This window comes from Saimiri boliviensis, chromosome 3, assembly GCF_048565385.1.
Source record: "Saimiri boliviensis isolate mSaiBol1 chromosome 3, mSaiBol1.pri, whole genome shotgun sequence".
Taxonomy (NCBI): Eukaryota; Metazoa; Chordata; class Mammalia; order Primates; family Cebidae; genus Saimiri; species Saimiri boliviensis.
In genome coordinates, this window is record NC_133451.1 from 136,055,589 (window position 1) to 136,075,231 (window position 19,643).

The following is a 19,643-nucleotide window of genomic DNA, read 5'->3' on the forward strand; positions in this document are numbered from 1 at the left end:
CAGATATAGGTGACGGAGGGATGGAGGCAGCAAACCACATTGCCATGTTTGTACCTATGCAACAATCCTGCATGTTCTGCACATGTACCCCAGAACCTAAAATGCAATTATATATATATATATATATATATATATATATATATATATATATATATTTAAATTTGAAAAAAGATATCACACCTATAGAATTTCTAATATAAAGACAAAACAACATGTAAAAATAACTTTATTAAAACTTAAAAACATTTTCAAAGTTTATACATGCAAATAGATAATTCCACCATAAAATGGACTTCTAAGATCAGTGACAAGCAGATACAAACTGATCTGGCAAAACATGCATCACCTACCTAACCTGCCCTAGGTTCCTGTCCTCGGGGTTAGCCTGCTCACTGGGAGGAAAACCACACACTTACCAGAATGTCCCTGCTGCTGTCATTGCCCTCAAGGACTGGCATGATGGACGAACAGCCCTTGCTGTTAAGTGGGAAGGAGAGAACAGCTCTAGGGACCTCTGGTTCATCCCAGCAACACACCAGGACTCGAAAAAACCCCACGTGGCACCCCCAAGCACAGTCCGCCCAAGCAAGTGACTTGCTACGCTGGGCTTTCTAGCAGTTCTCAACACTGGCTGCTCATTATAATCCAGAAAACTTTTTTAAAAATCCCCATTGTCTGAGCCACAGATCAATTAAACTAGAATCTCTGGGACCAGCACCTGAGCAACTTCATTTTTTGAAAGCTCCCCAGGTGGCTGCGAAGCTCAGGGGAAGAAAACCATAGCAGCAATTTCTTGCTCAACTCCTACCTTCTTAGGCGTCTCCCTTGTTCAGATTTAAAACATGTGGCATGTCTGACACCCTTCTTGACTTTTGAAAGATCTCTGACATATGGATGCTTTGTTTCTACCACTTATTTATGTGGAGTTCAAAAAAAATAGAGCACCCAGATTTCAATAAAAAATTTATTTTCATATAAAAGTGCCAAAATATCCACCAATGTCATAATCTAGCTCAATAACCAGTTTACACTAGTAATGAAAACACAAGCCTCTTTATTCACATTGTTTAAAAATTCGATTCTTTTCACACATTCCCACAGTAACTGGAGTCTCTAGACAGTGGGAAATTTGCATTCCTATTTGCTGTGGCAGTCCATATGTCCAGGTTCATGTAGGCACGAAATGGGTTAAACCCTGGGTAGTACTCCTTGCACATGACCGCTTGGTTTTCCATGTGAGTTGAATGTTCCGTGGTGGGGTTGATGGGGCAGCAGTTTTCATACACATCGCTTTGTGGAGCCCAGATGGAACCAAAAAGTCCAGACATTGGAGACAAGCTTCGGGTGCTTGTGAGGTAGGGCTGAAGTATAAATGAGGAAGGAAAAATAAGTAAAAGAAAAAGAAGAAGCCTTAGAAAGGTAATGTTAACACTGAATACTACAATGGTATTGAGCTACTTGGAAGTTATTAGACTACTCTCAATTTAAATCTGGGTTAACTCCATTTTTTCTCAAAGGAAAGGCTGTGAAATCCTCATGTCATGGTATAAACTTATTTGCAACCCAAGGAAGAACCCACAGACCAAATACCCTCTATCTGGAAAAACACAAAAACGAGGGTCAAGCGGAAGTGAAAGGAGAAGCTGTGAGCAGGAAAGCCGTACTCACAGGCAGGGAGTGCTGGAAGCCTGACCACCCACTGACCTTTCTGGGACTTTCATCTCTTACCACTGATGTAAAGACCAAGTGAATCCACATAAAGACAGCTGTGTCACACAGAGGGCTGGCCCATGTTCAATTTTATCTACAAAGGACCACTGCTTGGTGCATTTTGGGATGTTTTTCATTTGGGGTGGCCAGAATGTCAATGTCTGCAAGATCGCACCCATCTGATTATTACATGTTAGTTTCCTGCAGAGGGTGGCCAGCCCTGGCTTCTGTGATGTAAAAGAAACAAGCCAGGTTTTGGCTAGTCTGAACCTAACGCTAAAGCTAGCTGAGACCAAGCTTAAGGAAGCACTGGAAATAGTTCAGAGCTTCCCAGGGCTTCCCAGCACAGGACGGGCAACACTGACCGGAGAGCTGATGAAACTGGCATGTCCCCAGGCAGCAGGTATGTTGGGCGGGGTGTTCCAGGTAGACTGTGAGTTGTGATCCATAAAGTCTGTCTGTACTTCGGCAGGACAGGGGAAGCCATTGGGATAGTTCATGTTTTCTACAAAGAATGGAGAATATCATCATAGGTAAACATTTTCATTGAGAACTGAATTCTCACTCAGGCTAAAAAGCTTTCAAGGCCTTGCTATACGGACATAAATACTTGGTCCATGTGGACCAGGAGAGTTGTTTCAATGTCATTCTCAAGATTAAAACTGTTTATCAGACACGCAACCTGGGAAGCCCTCAATGTGGAAGGTCTTCCTCTGGGCTTGTTTTTCTCTGTTTGATCACTTGATGGAAATTTTTCTATTACACAGAGTACACTAAGATACTACTAGCGATCTAAATAGCATCAAGATTCTTGCCAGTCTTTAGAATGTTTTTATTACCTGCCATGCCAACCTCAGCCACCAACACATATATCATATGTGCTGATAAAGCAATCCGAAACCAAGGACTCCTTAGACAGCATTAAGAACATCATGAACACAGAGCCTCACAATCATAAGCGTATTCCCGAAGCACCCCCTTGTGGTTAGCATGGAGCAATGCATGGACCAAAATTAGGTAAGAATGAACATCCCTTTCCTGAAAAGGCAACTCTAGCATAAGAAACCATGATCCAACAGTAATGCACAATAGAGCATTTTCCAGCTGACCAGGGAAATCTCATAGCTCTCTTTATTATTACAGATGGTTGAGCCCAAGCATCTGCAATTTTCCACAATCTCCCCTCCAAGCTCCTTTCCTTCCTTCCGCAGCACCACCCAAGGGCAGAGGAGTAAGGACCTAATGGGAAGCAGGCCAGCGTTTCCATTTCACACGGGACTCGCCTGCCTAAAAAGAAGAGCAAGCAGCTAAAGTCCCCAGCCTCCCGATGGATAACCAGCAATGTTACCTCCCACAGATCCAAATGACCCAGTTCTACCTAACTAGAAGGACTAAATGGATTAGACTCATCTTTGAAGCCCCCAGACACCCAAATTGGGAGGGCTTTTTGAGGGTCATATAAAGTTATATATGGCATCAGTGCCAATTGGATCCACATGAAGCCATTCAGCGGTCTACGGTAAGCTCATTCTCAAAGTCTGCTCACTGTTAAATGGTACGTTCTTCGAAGTCCACACACTTCCGGCTTTGACCTTCTGAGAATAAAAGAATGGCACTGGGATTGTCTGAAGAGCTCTTACCTTCTGGAAAGGCATTGTAATCGTTCAATTCCAACGGACAGTATGCGCTGGAAAACTGGCCTTCGCATGTTGCACTCCAATCAATAAAACTGCCACAAAAAAAAAAAGTGGTCAAGACATCAAATAAAGAAAAAGGAAAATGATTTCATCGCCTAGCATCCTAATCACTGTGAATTCCCCAATTTTGGAAAATAAAAGATGTACTTTCTCAAGTCACAGAATCAAAGACTTACTAAGTGCTCACCACTAATGACACACCACGTGCGGGATGGATGGCGTGGACTAGGAACACACCTCCTTTGTCACCATGTTTGTAAGTCTAACTAGAGACAGAGTACAAAGCCGTGGCTCTATCAGCACTGTGAAAGAACAGCTGGAACACCCTGAAGTGTCTCTGTGCACATCTGAAAAACGTAAACATGTCCTATTAAAAATGTCCACTCAGAGCGAGACCAGCATTCACCTTAGAGAAGTTCTAACTATAAAGACTACAGCTAGTGCTCGACTTACGACCACGGTCGGGACCGCAGACGGTCATAACACGATTTGGTCATAAGCTGAGTCGGCTATATGTACAGTTGAAATGGTGCACGCGGAGATGGTAGTGCTGCCAGAAGCTGGTCCGCACTGTCGTACGCCCAGCTGGGCAACATTTGCGCTGCCGGACGTGGAGCAGTCATGGCTAGCGATTGCGGTCGTAAAGTCGAGTGGTTGTAAGTTGCATAGGTCGTAAGTCGATCAATGCCTGTATACTTCATGATAATGATCCCTATTGCAACCTAGATTCTTATAGAAATGAGATAGGAAATACTGTTGCAATAAGCTGAACCCAGGAAACCTGCAAATGGATTCTGAGATTAAATATCTACTTTTCTTAAGGCTCCCTAACTGAATGACATATTAGTATCAAATAGCAAATTTGAGAAACTGCCATTGTGTAACTGTTTTTCAACACTCAAATTATTTGATCTTTTAAAATTTTAAATGTGGGCCAGGTATAGTGGCTCATGCCTATAATATCAACACTTAGGGAGGCCAAGGCAGAAGGAGAGCTTAAGACAAAGAGTTCAAGACCAGCCTCGGCAACAAGGCAAGAGCCTGTCTCTACACAAAAAAAAAAAAAAAAAAAAAAAAAAAATTAGCCCAGCACGGTGGCACACACCTGTACTCTTAGTTACTCAAGAGGCTGAGGTAAAAGAATTGCTTAAACCCAGGAGTTCAAGGCTGCAGTGAGCTATAATTGCACCACTGTACTCCAGCCTGGGCAACAGAGCAAGACTCTATCTCTAAAAAGTAAATAAACAAACAAATAAATACAATGTTAAATGGGTTCAAGAATAATGCCATAGAAAAACGAAGAGCTAGGAGTTAGGAATTATGAGTGTTTTTTTCAAATCTGCCTCTAATGTATGAATAAATCATCTTTTGAATTTTTAAAAAATAATGGCACATCACTAGCTTTATTTCTTTTATTTCCTTTCATGTTTCTCTCAATGCCTGGTTTGTTTAGTCCAAACACAACTCTAAAAGGCAGAAGGAACACACAGCTGAAGTACACTGAGGAAGAAGCCTGGCCCTCGTTTTTGTAAAGAAACCCTAACAACCAACTCCAACTCCAACTGCAAGCCCTTAGACTAAGCAAGGCCCCAATCAGAGAGGTGAAGCTGTACCTATTGTGAACCGGGGCAGGCTCCTGAATCACACAAGGCACGCCGTTCTCCAGGGTGCAGTTTAAGCTGCTTGTCAGACACACCGGCAGAGCGGGCCACAGGTCTCCAGGTGAGTAAAGACCTAGGAAGAGAACAAGGCCTGAGTCCGCCCTATCCTCACCTGGCCCTCACCCTACCCTTTCTGAACTTGCTCATCCCTCCAGAAAATACTCCCTGATGTCACCCACACACGCTGACTGACTCCTTTTGGGATATAATTTCAGGATCTAATTCTGAAATACAGCGTATTATTTTGACCGTTTCTTCAGATGGTGTCTGACTGTCTCCTGACCTGGATGACAAGATGAGGTTCATGTAACAAGTATTTCAGGAATTACTTTCTGCAAGGCCCCATTATAGACACTGAGGATACAGCAGTGAAGAAGTTACATTCAAGTGAGCAGAGACACCAACGAAGAGAGCACGGCAGACAATGTTATGTGCTGTGACGGCAAATACAGCAACTTCTTTTCGAGACAGTCTCACTCTGTCACCCAGGCTAGAGTGCAGTGGTGACATCTTGGCTCACTGCAACCTCTACCTCCCAGGCTCAAGCAATTCTCCTGCCTCAGCCTCCTGAGTAACTGAGACCATAGGCACACACACCACCATGCCCAGCTACTTTTTGTATTTTTAGTAGAGCCAGAGTTTCACCATGTTGGCCAGGCTGGTCTCAAACTCCTGGCCTCAAGTGATCCACCCGACTTGGCGTCCCAAAGTGCTGGGATTACAGGTGTGAGCCACCTGTGCCTGGCCAAATACAACTATTTAAGATAGTATGGTCAAAGGCCTCACTGAGGGAACAGCTCCTCAACGGTGTGACTGAGTTGAGGAACTGAGCCCAGTGGATACAGGGGAAGCACATTCCAGGCCACAGAAACAGTACTGCAAAAGCCCTGAAGCGAACATGCCTGGGCGTTCAAACAGCAAGGATACCAGTGTGGCCAGGAAGGAGAGGGGAAAGGGGAATTCCGAGTAGGGGGTTAGCCACAGAGCTGACTGGGAGCAGAGAAGACAGAGCCTGTGGGCCCCTTGAAGAATTTAGACACTTTCTGAAGCTACCAGAAGGATTTGAGCAGAGCGACTTCTTGGACACAAGTCTCTAGGGATTGCTCCCATTGCTGCATATCTTGTAAGCAGAGGCACTGGCAACCTTTCTCTTCGACTATCTTTTCATAGACGTTTGCTAGGCAAAAACCTTGGAATATATAGTGTCTCTTTCTGGAGCAAAAGACAGGCATGCTTGATGCCTATTATAAAATCTTTGGGGTCCCAAAGCTCAGGGTTCCTCTCCTGTAACACAACCCACTGTGTGTGGCATCCCTCTAGGGCTGTCTGAGTCACCCCTGTGGGGCTCAGAGGAATTCATGCAACCAGGCTGGAGCTCACGCAGTTGGCTGCCCCCAGCTATATTTCAGCTTTATGTGGGCAAATGGCAGCTATCCCTTTGGGGAAACTTTATCCCCCACACTCTGTACCTGAAGCGAAGTTGTTGGCTCAGTGGGCCCTCAATTCCCAGGAGCTCCCTTAAATGCCTGGGCCTGCCTCACTGATGGCTGGGTCTGGCTGAAATCCAACAGCATCTACTAGGAGGCTGCAGCTGTCCCACCTCAACACCCACCAGACAGAACTGAAAAGGAATGCAGCCATTTTGATCAGTGGGCAGAACCTGAAGTGGTTCTCACGGCTCTGGCTAATTCTGCCCTGATGAACCTTGCTAGGTTTAAATAAGTCTTCAGCTATTGCCAATGGTTTAGGTGCTTGGTCTGCCACTTGGGAAGCAACAGACTGGCAGATTAAAGACATTGTTGTCTGGGGCTCTGAAATGTGGAAATGGATCTTGGCTTCTGTTTAAACCTTGGAACCACTCAAGATGCAGGTCCTTGGTGAGGATATGTTTCCCACTGCAGCTGGAATCGAGATACCGATCAGGTCTGCACCACCCAGGCTGCCGCTGTTGCTACCTGGGTGTATCATTGCCCCAGACATGGCAACCCTTCCAGCATCACACACTGGGCACGAAGGAAGCTTCCTGGACAGTAACTGGTTCATGCACATCCTAGGGGAATCAATCACTAGGAGGGAGCTACCCAGTTAGAAACGGCTGGTATGGAATTTGCTGTTATTAGCTGAAGTGATTGAAGACAGCACCCGGTCCCTGGAAGGCATCTGCATCAGCCTCAATTCACTGGCTGTGGTAGTTACAGATGATAGAATTGCTCCAGATGTTCTCCTTGCAGGCCAAGGTGCAGTCTATGCAATCACTAATACATCTTGCTATACCTGGAGTAATGCCTCTGGCTAAGTGGAAAGATCAACACCAAAACTTACAGAGAAAGCCATCTGGCTCTCTAAGGTAGACACTGGTGGTCACTCAGATTTGTTCAGCTGGTTGGGTCTGAGACTCTGGGGCATGGTTGGGGTCAACACTGAAAAGTGGCCTCATCCTGCTGCGTGGGCTCCTGTGGACAGCAGCTGTCAGTAAGTGTATGAGACAAAGCAGATTTGGTTCCACCTTTCCTTGGTCAGATTAAGAATTGCTTATGGCAGGATGCACTCAAGTGAAAATCTACCAGAAGCCGGGGCTACATAGAAATAAGAGGTGCGTACGTTGTGAGACAATTCTCTATGGGTCTCTCAGGTTTCTGTACTTCTTAGGAGAACAAGCACTGGCTCCTTTATTCTGGCCTAGCTTTCCCAGTGCATTTGTTAGGCAAAATCTCTGAAGGAAGAGTTAGTGTCTCCCTTTGGGGCAAGGCCCGAGTTTGCTTAATGTCCAACACAATAGAGAGAATATCTTCTACATACACATTTGGGAGTTGTCTAGGTCAAAGGAGGACTCAGACCTCTGCAAGTGGATGAGATCACCAAGAGAGTGTGCGCATGCAGAGAAGACGAGGGCACCAAGGTCTGCTCTCTGGAGGGCTCGGGGTCATGAGGTGGGGAGACAGGGAGGAGCTGGATCAGGAACCTAAGGTCTACCAGCCAGAACAGAATGTCCAATGTCATAGGTCAACATGGGGACTGAAAACAGAACCGATCAAGCACTCAGCAATGGGCAAATCACCAAAGACTCCGACAGCACCGTTTCAGGGGAGCCATGGTGGCAAAGGCCAGATTACAGGGGTTTCTAGAGAGGACAGGAGGAGAGGAATTTGAATCAGCAACTAAGATAATTTTTCTAAGGAGTTTCCTAAAGACAGGGGCAGAGAAACGGTAACAGCTAAGAAGGCAGTCAAGAGAGAGTTTTGGCTGTTGTTGAATTTTTAATGATGGGAAGTATTAGAGTATATTTGTGTGCTGATGAGAATGACCCATTCCAGAAAAACTGATGATGGAGGAGGGATGCGAACATCTGCAATAATACCCTTGGAGAGAAGGGTTGCATTGACAATCCTTCAGGCTGCAACAGGAGAGAGGCAGAGAACGGCAGAGAGAGACAGAATAGCAGAGAATGGTGGGCAGGTGGAGAGGGCAGTGGGAGCTTACTGAAGGCCTCTAATCATTTCTCTCTTTTCCAGTAAAGCAGGAAGCAAGATCAAGTAAAAGAATGAGGCAGGAGGCACTGGATCTGTGGAGACAGAGGCGGGAGGACACAGGCATTATGCAAAGTGGGTGGTGGGGAATCCACAGAGGCCGCTGGCGTGGGGAACACTGCTCTCCAGCCTCACTCGCCTGCACAGCAGCAGGCGGGGCCCTGCGCCAAACCGTGGCTGGGACTTTGCAATAAAGCAATAAAGGAAGAGGAGTTGAAATGACTGTAGCAATAGATCAGGCCACCTCAGCCGGGCGAGAAGGAAAACATGGCTGTGAGGAAGGTGAGGGAGTACAAAGGCGACGGGCCCACTGCTTTGCAGGTAATAGGCTGTGGCCAAGATGTACTGTCAGTACATCTGACTAGGGCCACGGTGAAGGCACTTGAAGCGTGAATGCGTGCCCGTGTACGTGCGCGCGCACACACACACACACACACACCTGGGTTAGGACACCAAACCGGACATATATCTCCAACTGACAGCAAAGCAGGCCAGCATATGCTGAAGGGCAGATGCTCTGGCAGTTTTTATTTTTCCTCACCATTAAAATCCTACCTTTCTCTATTAACCCACAGGAAAATGAAAAGTACCATCTAAACCACCCCCACATCTTGCCTTTGCAAACTGGTTTACTGAATTTTAGATTTTTTTAATTGAAAACACTTATTTTACTGGACTAGTCATTAGATTCAATCTGCTATTTCTGTTGATAACTGGACAAGTCCAAAAGGAACCACATCAAGTCTTCCGTTTTCAAGGGTAAAAATTCTCCAATGTGCAAAGCAGCATTTAAACCCAGCATTAAATTCTATGACCAAAAGCAAGTATGTGTATTAAAGGCATAAAAATCAGGTTTATCCTGCCACAATTCCTGACCCACGTTGGGCAAGAAAGAAGCCCTAGAATCAAACAGGAAACAAAAGAAGAGAGGTTGAAGAGGAGGAAAAAAAGAAGAAATGGAGGGAGGACTGGAGTTCACTTCCCATCAGAGTCCCCCAACCTGCCCCCGGCAGGAGAGGTTTCCTTCCCACCCACTGCTACTTCCATGCACCCAGGCAACTGCCTTCCCCACAGGCAGAAGGTCTCAATCCTGTTGCCTTAGCCAAGCTGGTCTCCAAGGCTGTAGGGGCTGAATTAACCAGCTTCTAAAATAGAGTGAGTTGGGCAGGAAGGGGAGCAGGCCAGGGAAAGTGGTAAGCAGGTGACATGCTGCACCCTCAACCCAGGCACGGTCGCCAGTCAGCCTCTCTTCCCTTAGGCCACGCATCACCCTTCTGTAGTTTTCTGTCATCTCTGACTAGGGAAGGTGAACTAAATGCATCGGGAGTCTCCTGTGAGGGGCCTGCGATTGTTCCAAGGCAGAGAGCATCATCTGCGCCTCAGCTGTAGAGAGGGGGCTCAGAATTGATGCTCAAGGTCAGCTGGGGCCCTGATGATGCCCGTCCAAAGAGCAGGTGCCTTCCTGATGTACGAATGTGTGGCTTGGAGAAGGGGCCAGAGGGGAAACAGCCCTGTCCCACCCCACCTGCTTTGTCTTCTCAAGCTCATCAGCCAGGAATACAGATAGCACAGAATCCATGGCTGATGTCTGCAGCAAGAAGAATGCATCTCACCTTTATCTTCTTCAACACCTGTGGGCCCGGCAGGAAGGCTGGGGCAGGAAGGCTCTGCGTATTGTGGGAGACTATTCACAGCCCTGTAGGGAAGTGAGCAAAGGAGGAACAACTCATTTTTTTCTGCACAAGGAAATACGGATGTTGTATAACCAAGTCTGATTGAGTTTTCACATGACATCTTCCCCCATACAGATACAAAAGATGCAACGTGTCACAGCCAGAAAAGAATTGAGGAATATTAAATTCCCAACATCCAGCAAATTCTTCTCATAACCATCAACAAAAAATTAACTAACGTTACTATGGTAACCTGTGGTTTTAAATCTACCTATCCCCGTTAGCAGCAATTCTCACTCCTGTGTTTACACCCTGCCCCCAATAAACCCATGAAGAGCTTTCCTTGTATACTAGCGAGTTTCCTTCCTCACAAACTCACCCGTTTAACTGCATTCCCGGTCCTCTCACAGTGAGGGAGGCACCTAAGAAACCAAGTTTATTTCTCACCTTGAATTCTCCTTCTTACCCACCCTCCTCTTCTCTCACTCAATCAAATGTACTTGTTGATTTTGTCCAACGCTGCAGAAATCATCACAGAGCAGAACTGTAAGCATGTATCTACTAGGTTCTTGGAAAATTGACTAAATTATCAATGCTTAGTTTTATTTCAAGGCCTAGCAAAGGGTAAATGATTCCCATCTTTATAATAACTACTGCTTCCACCTTCTACACTCAGAAGAAATAAGGTCTTCTTGGCCAAGTGTGGTGGCTTACACTTGTCATCACAGCACTTTGGGAGGCCAAGGCGGGCAGATCACAAGGTCAGGAGTCTGAGACCAACCTGGCCAATATGGTGAAACCCTGTCTCTACTAAAAATATAAAAAGTAGCCAGGTGTGGTGGTGGGTGGGTGTAATCCCAGCTACTAGGATTGGGAGGCTGGGACAGAATTGCTTGAACCTATGAGGCGTAGGTTGCAGAGAGCAAGATCGCGTCACTGCACTCCAGCCTGGTCAACAAGAGCAAAATTCCATCTTGAAAAAAAAAAAAAGAAGAAAGAAGGTCTTTTCTCTTCTGAGACATAATCTTGCTCTGTTGCCCAGGCTAGAGTGTAGTGGCATGATCTCAGCTCACTGCAGCCTCAATCTTCTGGGATCAAGTTATCTTCCCACCTTAGCCTCAGTGAGTAGCTGGAAATACAGGCATGCACCACTATGCCTGACAAATTTTTTAAAAAAGTATTTTTAGAGATGGGGTTTCATTATGTTGCCCAGACTGGTCTTGAACTCCTGAACTCAAGAGATCCTCCCACCCTGGCCTCCCAAAGTGCTAGGATTACAGATGTGAACCACCATGGCTGGTCTCAGAAATTAGGTACTTTCTAACGTGGCTCCCTCTCTGAAAAAAAAAAAAAGTGATACCAGAGACTCTCTCACATGAACCATGTTTACCTGCACCACTCCTGAAGTATTAATAAAATCCGATTCTACTTTCCTGCATCTTTAAAAAGTTTCATATTTTAAACTGCAGAACACTAAGTACAAAGAAGAAATACACTAACTGGTAGAAAAAGCAATACATAAAACATTCTGTCAAAGCTGGAAAATAAAAAACTTACATGGGATTGCAGATGTTATGGGAAAGATTCAAGGAGATGGGAGCTTCAGAAGGAAAATCACTGGGTGAAACACTGTCTCCTGCATTAGAAGAAACACATCATCACAAGTTTTAAAAAGTATACTTCAACTCTATATTCAGTATTAAAATGCATAGGTTATTAATATGATTGATGCCTAATGACTGACTTTTCACTTTAAACTGATATTCACACATTTAGTCACTTAATTTTTAATTAAATATGAAACATGAATCCTGCAATTGTAATTACGAACATTTAGGTATATTTCTTTTTTTTTGAGACAGCGTTTCGCTCTCGTTATCCAGGCTGGAGGGCAATGGCGCAATCTTGGCTCACCGCAACCTCCGCCTCCTGGGTTCAAGCAATTCTCCTGCCTTAGCCTCCCGAGTAGCTGGGACTACAGGCGTGTGCCACCATGCCCAGCTAATTTTTGTACTTTTAGTAGAGATGGGGTTTCACCATGTTGACCAGAATGGTCTCGATCTCTTGACCTCGTGATCCACCCGCCTCGGCCTCCCAAAGTGCTGGGATTACAGGCGTGAGCCACTGCGCCCGGCCGTAGGTATATTTCTTAACAATCTCTTTTTGTTATATTGTGTTCTGTTTTATTTGAGACAGAGCCTCACTATGTCACACAGGCTGGAGTGCAATGGCGTGATCTCGGCTCATTGTACCTTTGCCTCCCGGGTTCAAATGATTCTCCTGCCTCAGCCTCCCAAGTAGCTGCGATTACAGGCGCGAACCACCAAACTGGCTAATTTTTGTATTTTTAGTAGAGATGGAGTTTCGCCATATTGGCCAGGCTGGTCTTGAACTCCTGACCTCAGGTAATCCACCTGCCTTGGCCTCCCAAAGTTCTTTATAATCTCTTTTATGTGTGTATATGTATAAAATTGGAATCATATTTTACAGAAACATTGTCTTTTTTCTTTTTTACACCATTTATTACATTGGGGACATGTTCCCACTATTACATAACCTTCACACAATTTAAAGACTGCATAGTATGCTACTGTACAGCAATATCATTAATAATTTTCATCATTCTACTAATGTTAGCCATTCCCTCAAGCAAAAGATACACTCGTAGTTCTTCTTAACGTACCTCTCCCTCACTTTTTTTTTTTTTTTTTTTTTTTTTTTGAGACAGTCTTGCTCTGTCACCCAGGCTAGAGTGCAGTGGTGGTCTCAGCTCACTGCAACCTCCACCTCCTGCCTCAGCCTACCAGTAGCTGGGACTATAGGCACTCGTCACCATGCCCAGCTAATTTTTATATTTTTAGTAGAGATGGGGTTTTGCCATGTTGGCCAGGCTGGTGTCGAACTCCTGACCTCAAGTGATCTGTCTGCCTCGGCCTCCATAAGTGCTGGGATTACAGGTGTGAGCCACTGTGCCTGGCCTCCATTTTTAAAATCCCACACTAGAATCATCAGGCAAAACCTTCAGTCCTCAGTGGCCAATGCTGTGTTATGTATATTTTACCACAACATAAAGAATGTACAAATGAAAAACTAAACGCAGAGCTCTTTGAACTACTTGCAAGACAGACACTAGAAAACGACAATGATGATTATGGTAAGGATGGAGAGGAAGAAGGAGAGGAAAGAAAAAGAAAATGAGTGAAGTCCAAAGCAAAGGTCAAGGCCACGGTCCCATCTGTCCTCTGCATGCCTGAGGGCAGATGGAGACTGTGTGGACTGGGTATGGGAGAGGGCAGAGGGAAGGGTCACTGCGAGTGCCTGGGGCTCCGCTCAGGACTCACCAGCTGGCAGGAAGTGCTGGGTGTCCCCTGCCAGCTTCTTATCCCCGTCAGAGCTGCTGGTGCTGCTCCAGCTCCCCCAGCTGCCCCGGCTGGCACGCACGCTGCCCGAGGAGCTCCCGCAGTCAGAGCTGGAATCGGAGCAGAACTTGTCTGCACGCTTTTTCTCAGGCTTCCGGTAGTAACCTTCTGGAGGAAGAGTGAGAGCAGTCATGTTTCCCTGAAACAGCTGTCAACCTCATGCATTTCTAGCAGAAGGAGAGAGGCGACAGGAGGAGGAAGGCCACGTTCACCTTCAGCTACCTCTGCTCATCTAGCAAGAAAGGAGGAGTGCGTGGAAACTAATGGTTGCACTATGAGAAATAGGGGATGGGCTGTCTACTCTGCCTACAGCAGGAGCAATTAAGGGCTAAGATGGCCAACACCAACTATATAAACATGATCTAATAATGATTCTACAAATCACAAGTAACTTCTATCAAGAAAACTGAGGCTACTCTATTGCACTGAAGATTCATAGGGGATTTTCCTCCTCTCTTTTAATAATATGTTCAATAAAAGTTTCAAAATATTGCTACATGGGTGGGGAGACTCTTCAGTAAGACCAAAAGCAACACACACATGTCAAGGGAATGAAAAACAAAGGGTGGAGGTAGAAAGCAGCTAAGCGTGCTGGCCTGTGTGCGTGACATGGGGCATGTGTCTGGAGAAAGTGGGTGTTGTTTGGGAGGGATACAACCCCCACCACCCTGTACCGCACGTGTACTGCCCTATCCTGCACCAGACCTTGGACTCAGCACTGGGTGTCCCTCTAACTACCACTCCCAGGGACACTGCCCAGCAGGCCCTGGATGGGGCAGCTGCCTGGCTCTGCAGAACTCCAGGTGTGGGGCCAGCACCATCTCACTTGGCCAGTCCCCTCTTTCACCAAAGGGGGCCTGTCTAAGCAAGCAAGCATCGTTCCATCAGCAATATGCCTAAGGATAGTTATGACTGGCCAGACTGGAGGGTGGGGGTCGGCACTACAGGCCTACTCAGAGTCAACTGAATCTTAGTTTTCTGATCTCACCCTGAAAGCTCTCCACTAGGGCTTTAGTCATTAGCTAAGCTGTCGGTAGAGCTATCACTGAGATGTCATTTCTCTTATTAGACACTTCCTTGAGGAAATAAAAATTCCAACAGAAGCATCATTTGTAGCTCAGTGTCATTACATACCTGCGTCTCTCTGGGCAGCAGGTAAACTGCTTGCAATTTCGGCATCTGCTTTACTAATCTCCCTGGCGCTTTCCTGTATACACCAGCTTCTTACATTGATGTCGCTGCTCAGCTCAGACCTCTCAAAGTCACTGCACACAAGCTTCAGGTCACTCTGTTCAGAAGGCCTGTAAGAGCCACACACATACAAAAAAACCACATCTGTATTTTATCATGTACACATGCAGACTTCCTTTCCATGAGACTTAATAGCGGTGAAAATATGAATCTGGGACAATAAGAGTCCTCCTCTCTTTGGGTCTGGTGGCAGAATATGATGAGCAGAAAGGCATACCAATAAGAAAAAGATTTTGTCATTTTAGAATTAGAATTAATTTTGAGCTCATTTAATCTATTTCCACAGTTGACAGTGAGAGGAGCAAGACTCTGCAAGGTCACTCAAAGTCACCTGATAAGTGGCAGGTCCAGGGCCAGAACCCAGGACTCTTGGCTTGTTTTCCCTGTTGTTAGTGTAAAATATGATTTTTCAATAGATGAACCTGTTCCTTGGTGTCTGGCAGAAGGTATGAAGTGTTCATTTAAATACATTCTCATTCACTCACTTAACAAACATCTGTTGAGTGGCCACCACGTGCCACATGCTGTTATGAAAGGTGCAGTGGCTACAAAGAAGAATAAAGTTCTCTTCCTGAAGATCTCAAGTTGAACAATACCTCTCTTACTAGACCTTGAATGCCTCGAGGGAAGAACTGCAAAACAACTTCATAAATAGCAATACAGAAATGTAGAGAATGCTACTGGAGAATTTCACACAGTCCATGGGATGGCAGGTAAGATCAAATACGTGAGATGTGCCAGGTCATTTCAACGATTTCTGATCAAGGTTAAAAAAAAAAGAGTATATAGACAGAAACAAGAGCCAAGGACACAGGCAATCTGAAACAACCTACTTCTTAAGCCTCATGACCCCAAAACATTATAAGCTTCTCGCTACTTTAAAGTTATTTTTCAATAACTTGATTTCTTTATGTCAGAAATCTGCTTTTAAAAATGTATCCTAATATTTAACTGCTGAAATTCTACTTTAATTTTATATCTTTCCATATGCTCACATCAGGAAAATATAACACTTTAAAGTGACCTCAGTCGATCACATGTTTATGAAGATACATGTGAATGAATCCAACTAGGTCTGAGGCATTTCCTTTCTATGGTATACTGCATTGCAGCTTTTAAATCACGTCGTCTACGTAATACTGGTCTAAATAAAGAAAATTACCTGTTAATCGTTAGAACTTAGTGTTAGCAAGAAATTAATAATGGATATGTGTATTTTGTTCACGTTTGCATTTTGCTGATTGCTCAGTGTAAGCTGGGTGTTGAATTGGAGCCTGAAGATACCCGGGAGCTGCTGTACATCCGAGCACCGCTGGGGAGCTTGCTACGATGCTGAATCCCAGGCTCCGAATGGAACCTCCTCGGGGCCTGCAAGCAGGCACATAAATAGCACCACGTGTGCTCTGTGCCGGCAGCGGTTCTGCCAGAGGTCCCTCCCAACAAGCTGAACTGCAGCAAGGTGGAACTCCTTCCCCTGCAAATGTGCAATTGCTGGAGAAAAATCTAACAGAAACACATTGAAACACCTAGCTGAACTCACAAAGAAGAGAACTCTCTAGATGCCAGAACTTCAAAGAACAAGCCAGAGTGGGAAAGGTGGGGGGTACCGAGCAGGAAACAGCCTGACTGCCCAGGAGCCGGATTTTAATGCCCACTCACAGACATCCTCACACAGGCATCAGGGAGCTGAAATGAGACTGGGGCCCTGGAATGGGGCATCCTCAGTACATGTGAGACCAGAAAAGCTCCATCCACAGACCTGATGAGGAAGAGAAAGAGGAGCACATCTCTGCTGCGGGCTCCTGGCACATGCGTGTGTGGGAGGCTGGAAGTCTAACCTGAGAAATCAAAACTCAGAGACCATACCACCTGCGGGGACTTGGAGTCAGAAAGTACACGCTACTGACCTGGTGGAAAAATCCCCAAGCTGAGACATTTATAAAAATTAGATTTAGGTCATGCCTGTAATCCCAGCACTTTAGGAGGCTGAGGCGGGTGGATCATGAGGTCAAGAGATTGAGACCATCCTGGCCAACATGGTAAAACCCGTCTCTACTAAAAATACAAAAATTAGCCGGGCGTGGTGGTGTATGCCCGTAGTCCCAGCTACTCGGGAGGCTGAGGCAGGAGAATTGCTTGAAAACGGAAAACGGAAGTTGCAGTGAGCCAGGATCGCGCCACTGCACTCCAGCCTGGCAATAGACCGAGACTCTGTCTCAAAAAAAAAAAAAAAATTAGATTTAGGGGAATACTTCCGGCACTCCAGTAATACAGGATTCCCACACAACCCCTGTTCAGCTCCTTCATTTACAGATAAGAATATGAGAGCTCAGGAAAATTAAGTGTCTCAAAGAAGCAAGGTTTCCAAAGCAGAGTGCCACACTGCCTGGGTTCTAATTCTGGATCTGCTTCTTTCCAACTTGTGGCTTTGAGCAAACCACACAGTGTCTGGATACCTCACTTCCTGCAGCTGTAAGAACCTACCTTCTGCAGGACAGAAGCAAGGGTGACCTGAGGGGTAACTATTGTTTCATTATTATGACCCCAGAGAGCGCAAGTGGGTCAGTGGCTGAACAGGGAACAGAAGACGCATGCCTGTGCCCGGTGTGTTTCTCTGGTTCCTGTTCCACAAACGCTCCTGCCTCTCAGAAGCGGAATGAAGGTCTCCACACGGAGGGATGGCATATGCCTTTCCCCTAAAAGCTACCCTATCTGTCAGCATTTTATAAAGGAAAGACACACCATGGTTGCTTTAAGGTATTTTTAACAAAATAAAAACACAATGGGAAAATGTTAACTTTACAAAGGTATTTTAATCTTAAGATACAAACATCTACATTCTCATATTACCTGTATCCAACATCACAGAAATCAGTTTAAAAGCTAACAGCCAAATGCAAAATTCTAAAGTAAAAAACCTGATCAACATGTTAACAGGACAGTAAGAATTACGCACCTTGAGACTGGGGCAACACCCCTCTTCTTGTTCTTTCTACATGCTCGACTTTTATTCCAATTTAAATTTTGTAAATTTCCCTCTCTTTTCTCCTGAAGTTTTTTCTTCCTATAAGGATCTTCTTGCTAAAGAAGAAAAAGTAAATGTTTAATTGTTTAAACTGACTATGAATAAAAACACACTGAAATTTTTGAAGACCAATTCCATCTGAATCCAGAACGTCCCAGAGCTGTTGAAAGCGGAGACGTATGTTTCTCAGTCTCTAGTTTGTTTTCTTTTCCCTTCTTGCTCTACTTCCCTCCAGCTCCACAGAAAAAGAAGAAAAAAAAGAATTGTTGCCTATAAAATTCCTAAGGGGCTAAAAAGGAAAAACATCTGCTAGCAATTTACGACCAGCTTGCTGTTACCTTTGCAGCAATAAATCCTCCAACCTTCACCTGTTAATTTGGTACGTGCAACTCACATAAATTGCTGTACTATGAAGAAAAATCAGGTAAAAACTCAATTTAGGAGCAAGTCGTGTATGTACATTTTTGTTTACAGGCGGACTTTGGGAGAACAGCCAAATCTCTACAGAATGCTCCAAACTAGTTTAAGCTTCTTGGGTAAAAAAGGCAAGAATATGCCTGATGCTTTAAAAATGTGGTTCTGAAAAGCATCAGCACAAGATGCATAAACGTTAGATAGATGTATTAAATAGGTCTAGTCTTCTCAACTGGGACCTTTTCGTCTTATAAAAGTCAGGCTTGGTGTATTAACAGACCCCAAAGGAGAGGGATTTGCCTTGCCCTTTCTGATTATAAAATAGCTCAAGCCTTGAACATCCTCTAATACTTATTATTCCTCTTCCTTAAATATGTTGGCCCCTTAAAGCAAAGACACTGTTAGTGCGTGGGCAGTAGTGGGAGCTCACACATTGAGACCCAAAGGCTAAAAAGACACATCTCTTCAGTGTGTTAGGTCCTTTCAGAAGGAAGATGTCTTCTCCAGGAACCTCACAGAGGCAAATCCCCTTGGTCCAGAAGAGCCCCCTTCCTACTGACTCAGGATTCACGCTTCATGGAAACCAAAGATTGGCTCATTTTACCTTCTCTTTCAGAAGGCTGGCCCAGCAATCAGAGTAGGAATTGTGAAGTTGAAACATACACTTGACTAACACGAAGAACTTGAAAGGAGAAAAAGAAAAGGTTTTACATAACCTGCAATACCTCCAAGTTCTGGGATATTAGAACCTTCATGCATCTGTTAAAGCAATGTGCATACCCCAGTGAATAAACACCAGAAGCAAAATGGGACTTTCACTATATAGGAAGTGTGATTTTAACATTTTTGCTTTCTCCTTTATATACTTTTGTTTCCCCCAATAAGTATATGTTAATCTTTCTCTGATTCTGAAGGTATTTTTAAAACCTGACAAGTTAAACACACAAAGCGCTATCCTACAATGCTAATTCTTCAAGTTTGAAGCTAAACAGAAGGACATGCAGACTCAGGATCTAATGTTAAACAGACATGCAGCACATTTATTCGTGTATTGTTCCTTTGTGTATTTCTAACTTGGCGGGGCGTTTCCCACCCTCTGTCCACTGAAGGGCAAACAAAGGCTTGTCGACACAGCAAGTACTTGAGCCTTTCCATCCCTCCACTGTCAGTGGGGCCTGAGAAAGCGTGAGCTGGTAAGCAGTCACTCTGATACTTGGCTGCCTTTCTCAAATCTATCCGGTTGGAACTGTCATCCTCTGCAAGCAA

The 19,643-nt window shown here is 44.9% G+C and overlaps 1 protein-coding gene across 6 annotated transcripts in view; it reads right to left on the bottom strand.

Moving 5' to 3' along the window:
* Positions 1 to 208: 208 nt before the first annotated feature.
* The window catches only part of TMEM131L (transmembrane 131 like), a 177,217-nt gene continuing 157,782 nt past the window's right edge, over positions 209 to 19,643 (bottom strand). For all 6 annotated transcript variants that reach the window (XM_039479164.2, XM_039479163.2, XM_074396807.1 and 3 more), the window contains 9 exons: positions 17,895 to 18,019; positions 14,822 to 14,988; positions 13,610 to 13,795; positions 11,826 to 11,904; positions 10,209 to 10,291; positions 5,021 to 5,141; positions 3,351 to 3,439; positions 2,076 to 2,215; positions 209 to 1,361 (listed from right to left, as the gene is read on the bottom strand). In XM_039479164.2, the coding sequence (XP_039335098.1) occupies positions 1,086 to 1,361; positions 2,076 to 2,215; positions 3,351 to 3,439; positions 5,021 to 5,141; positions 10,209 to 10,291; positions 11,826 to 11,904; positions 13,610 to 13,795; positions 14,822 to 14,988; positions 17,895 to 18,019 (1,266 nt within the window). In that variant the 3' untranslated portion in view covers positions 209 to 1,085. The remainder of the gene's footprint in view (positions 1,362 to 2,075; positions 2,216 to 3,350; positions 3,440 to 5,020; positions 5,142 to 10,208; positions 10,292 to 11,825; positions 11,905 to 13,609; positions 13,796 to 14,821; positions 14,989 to 17,894; positions 18,020 to 19,643) is intronic.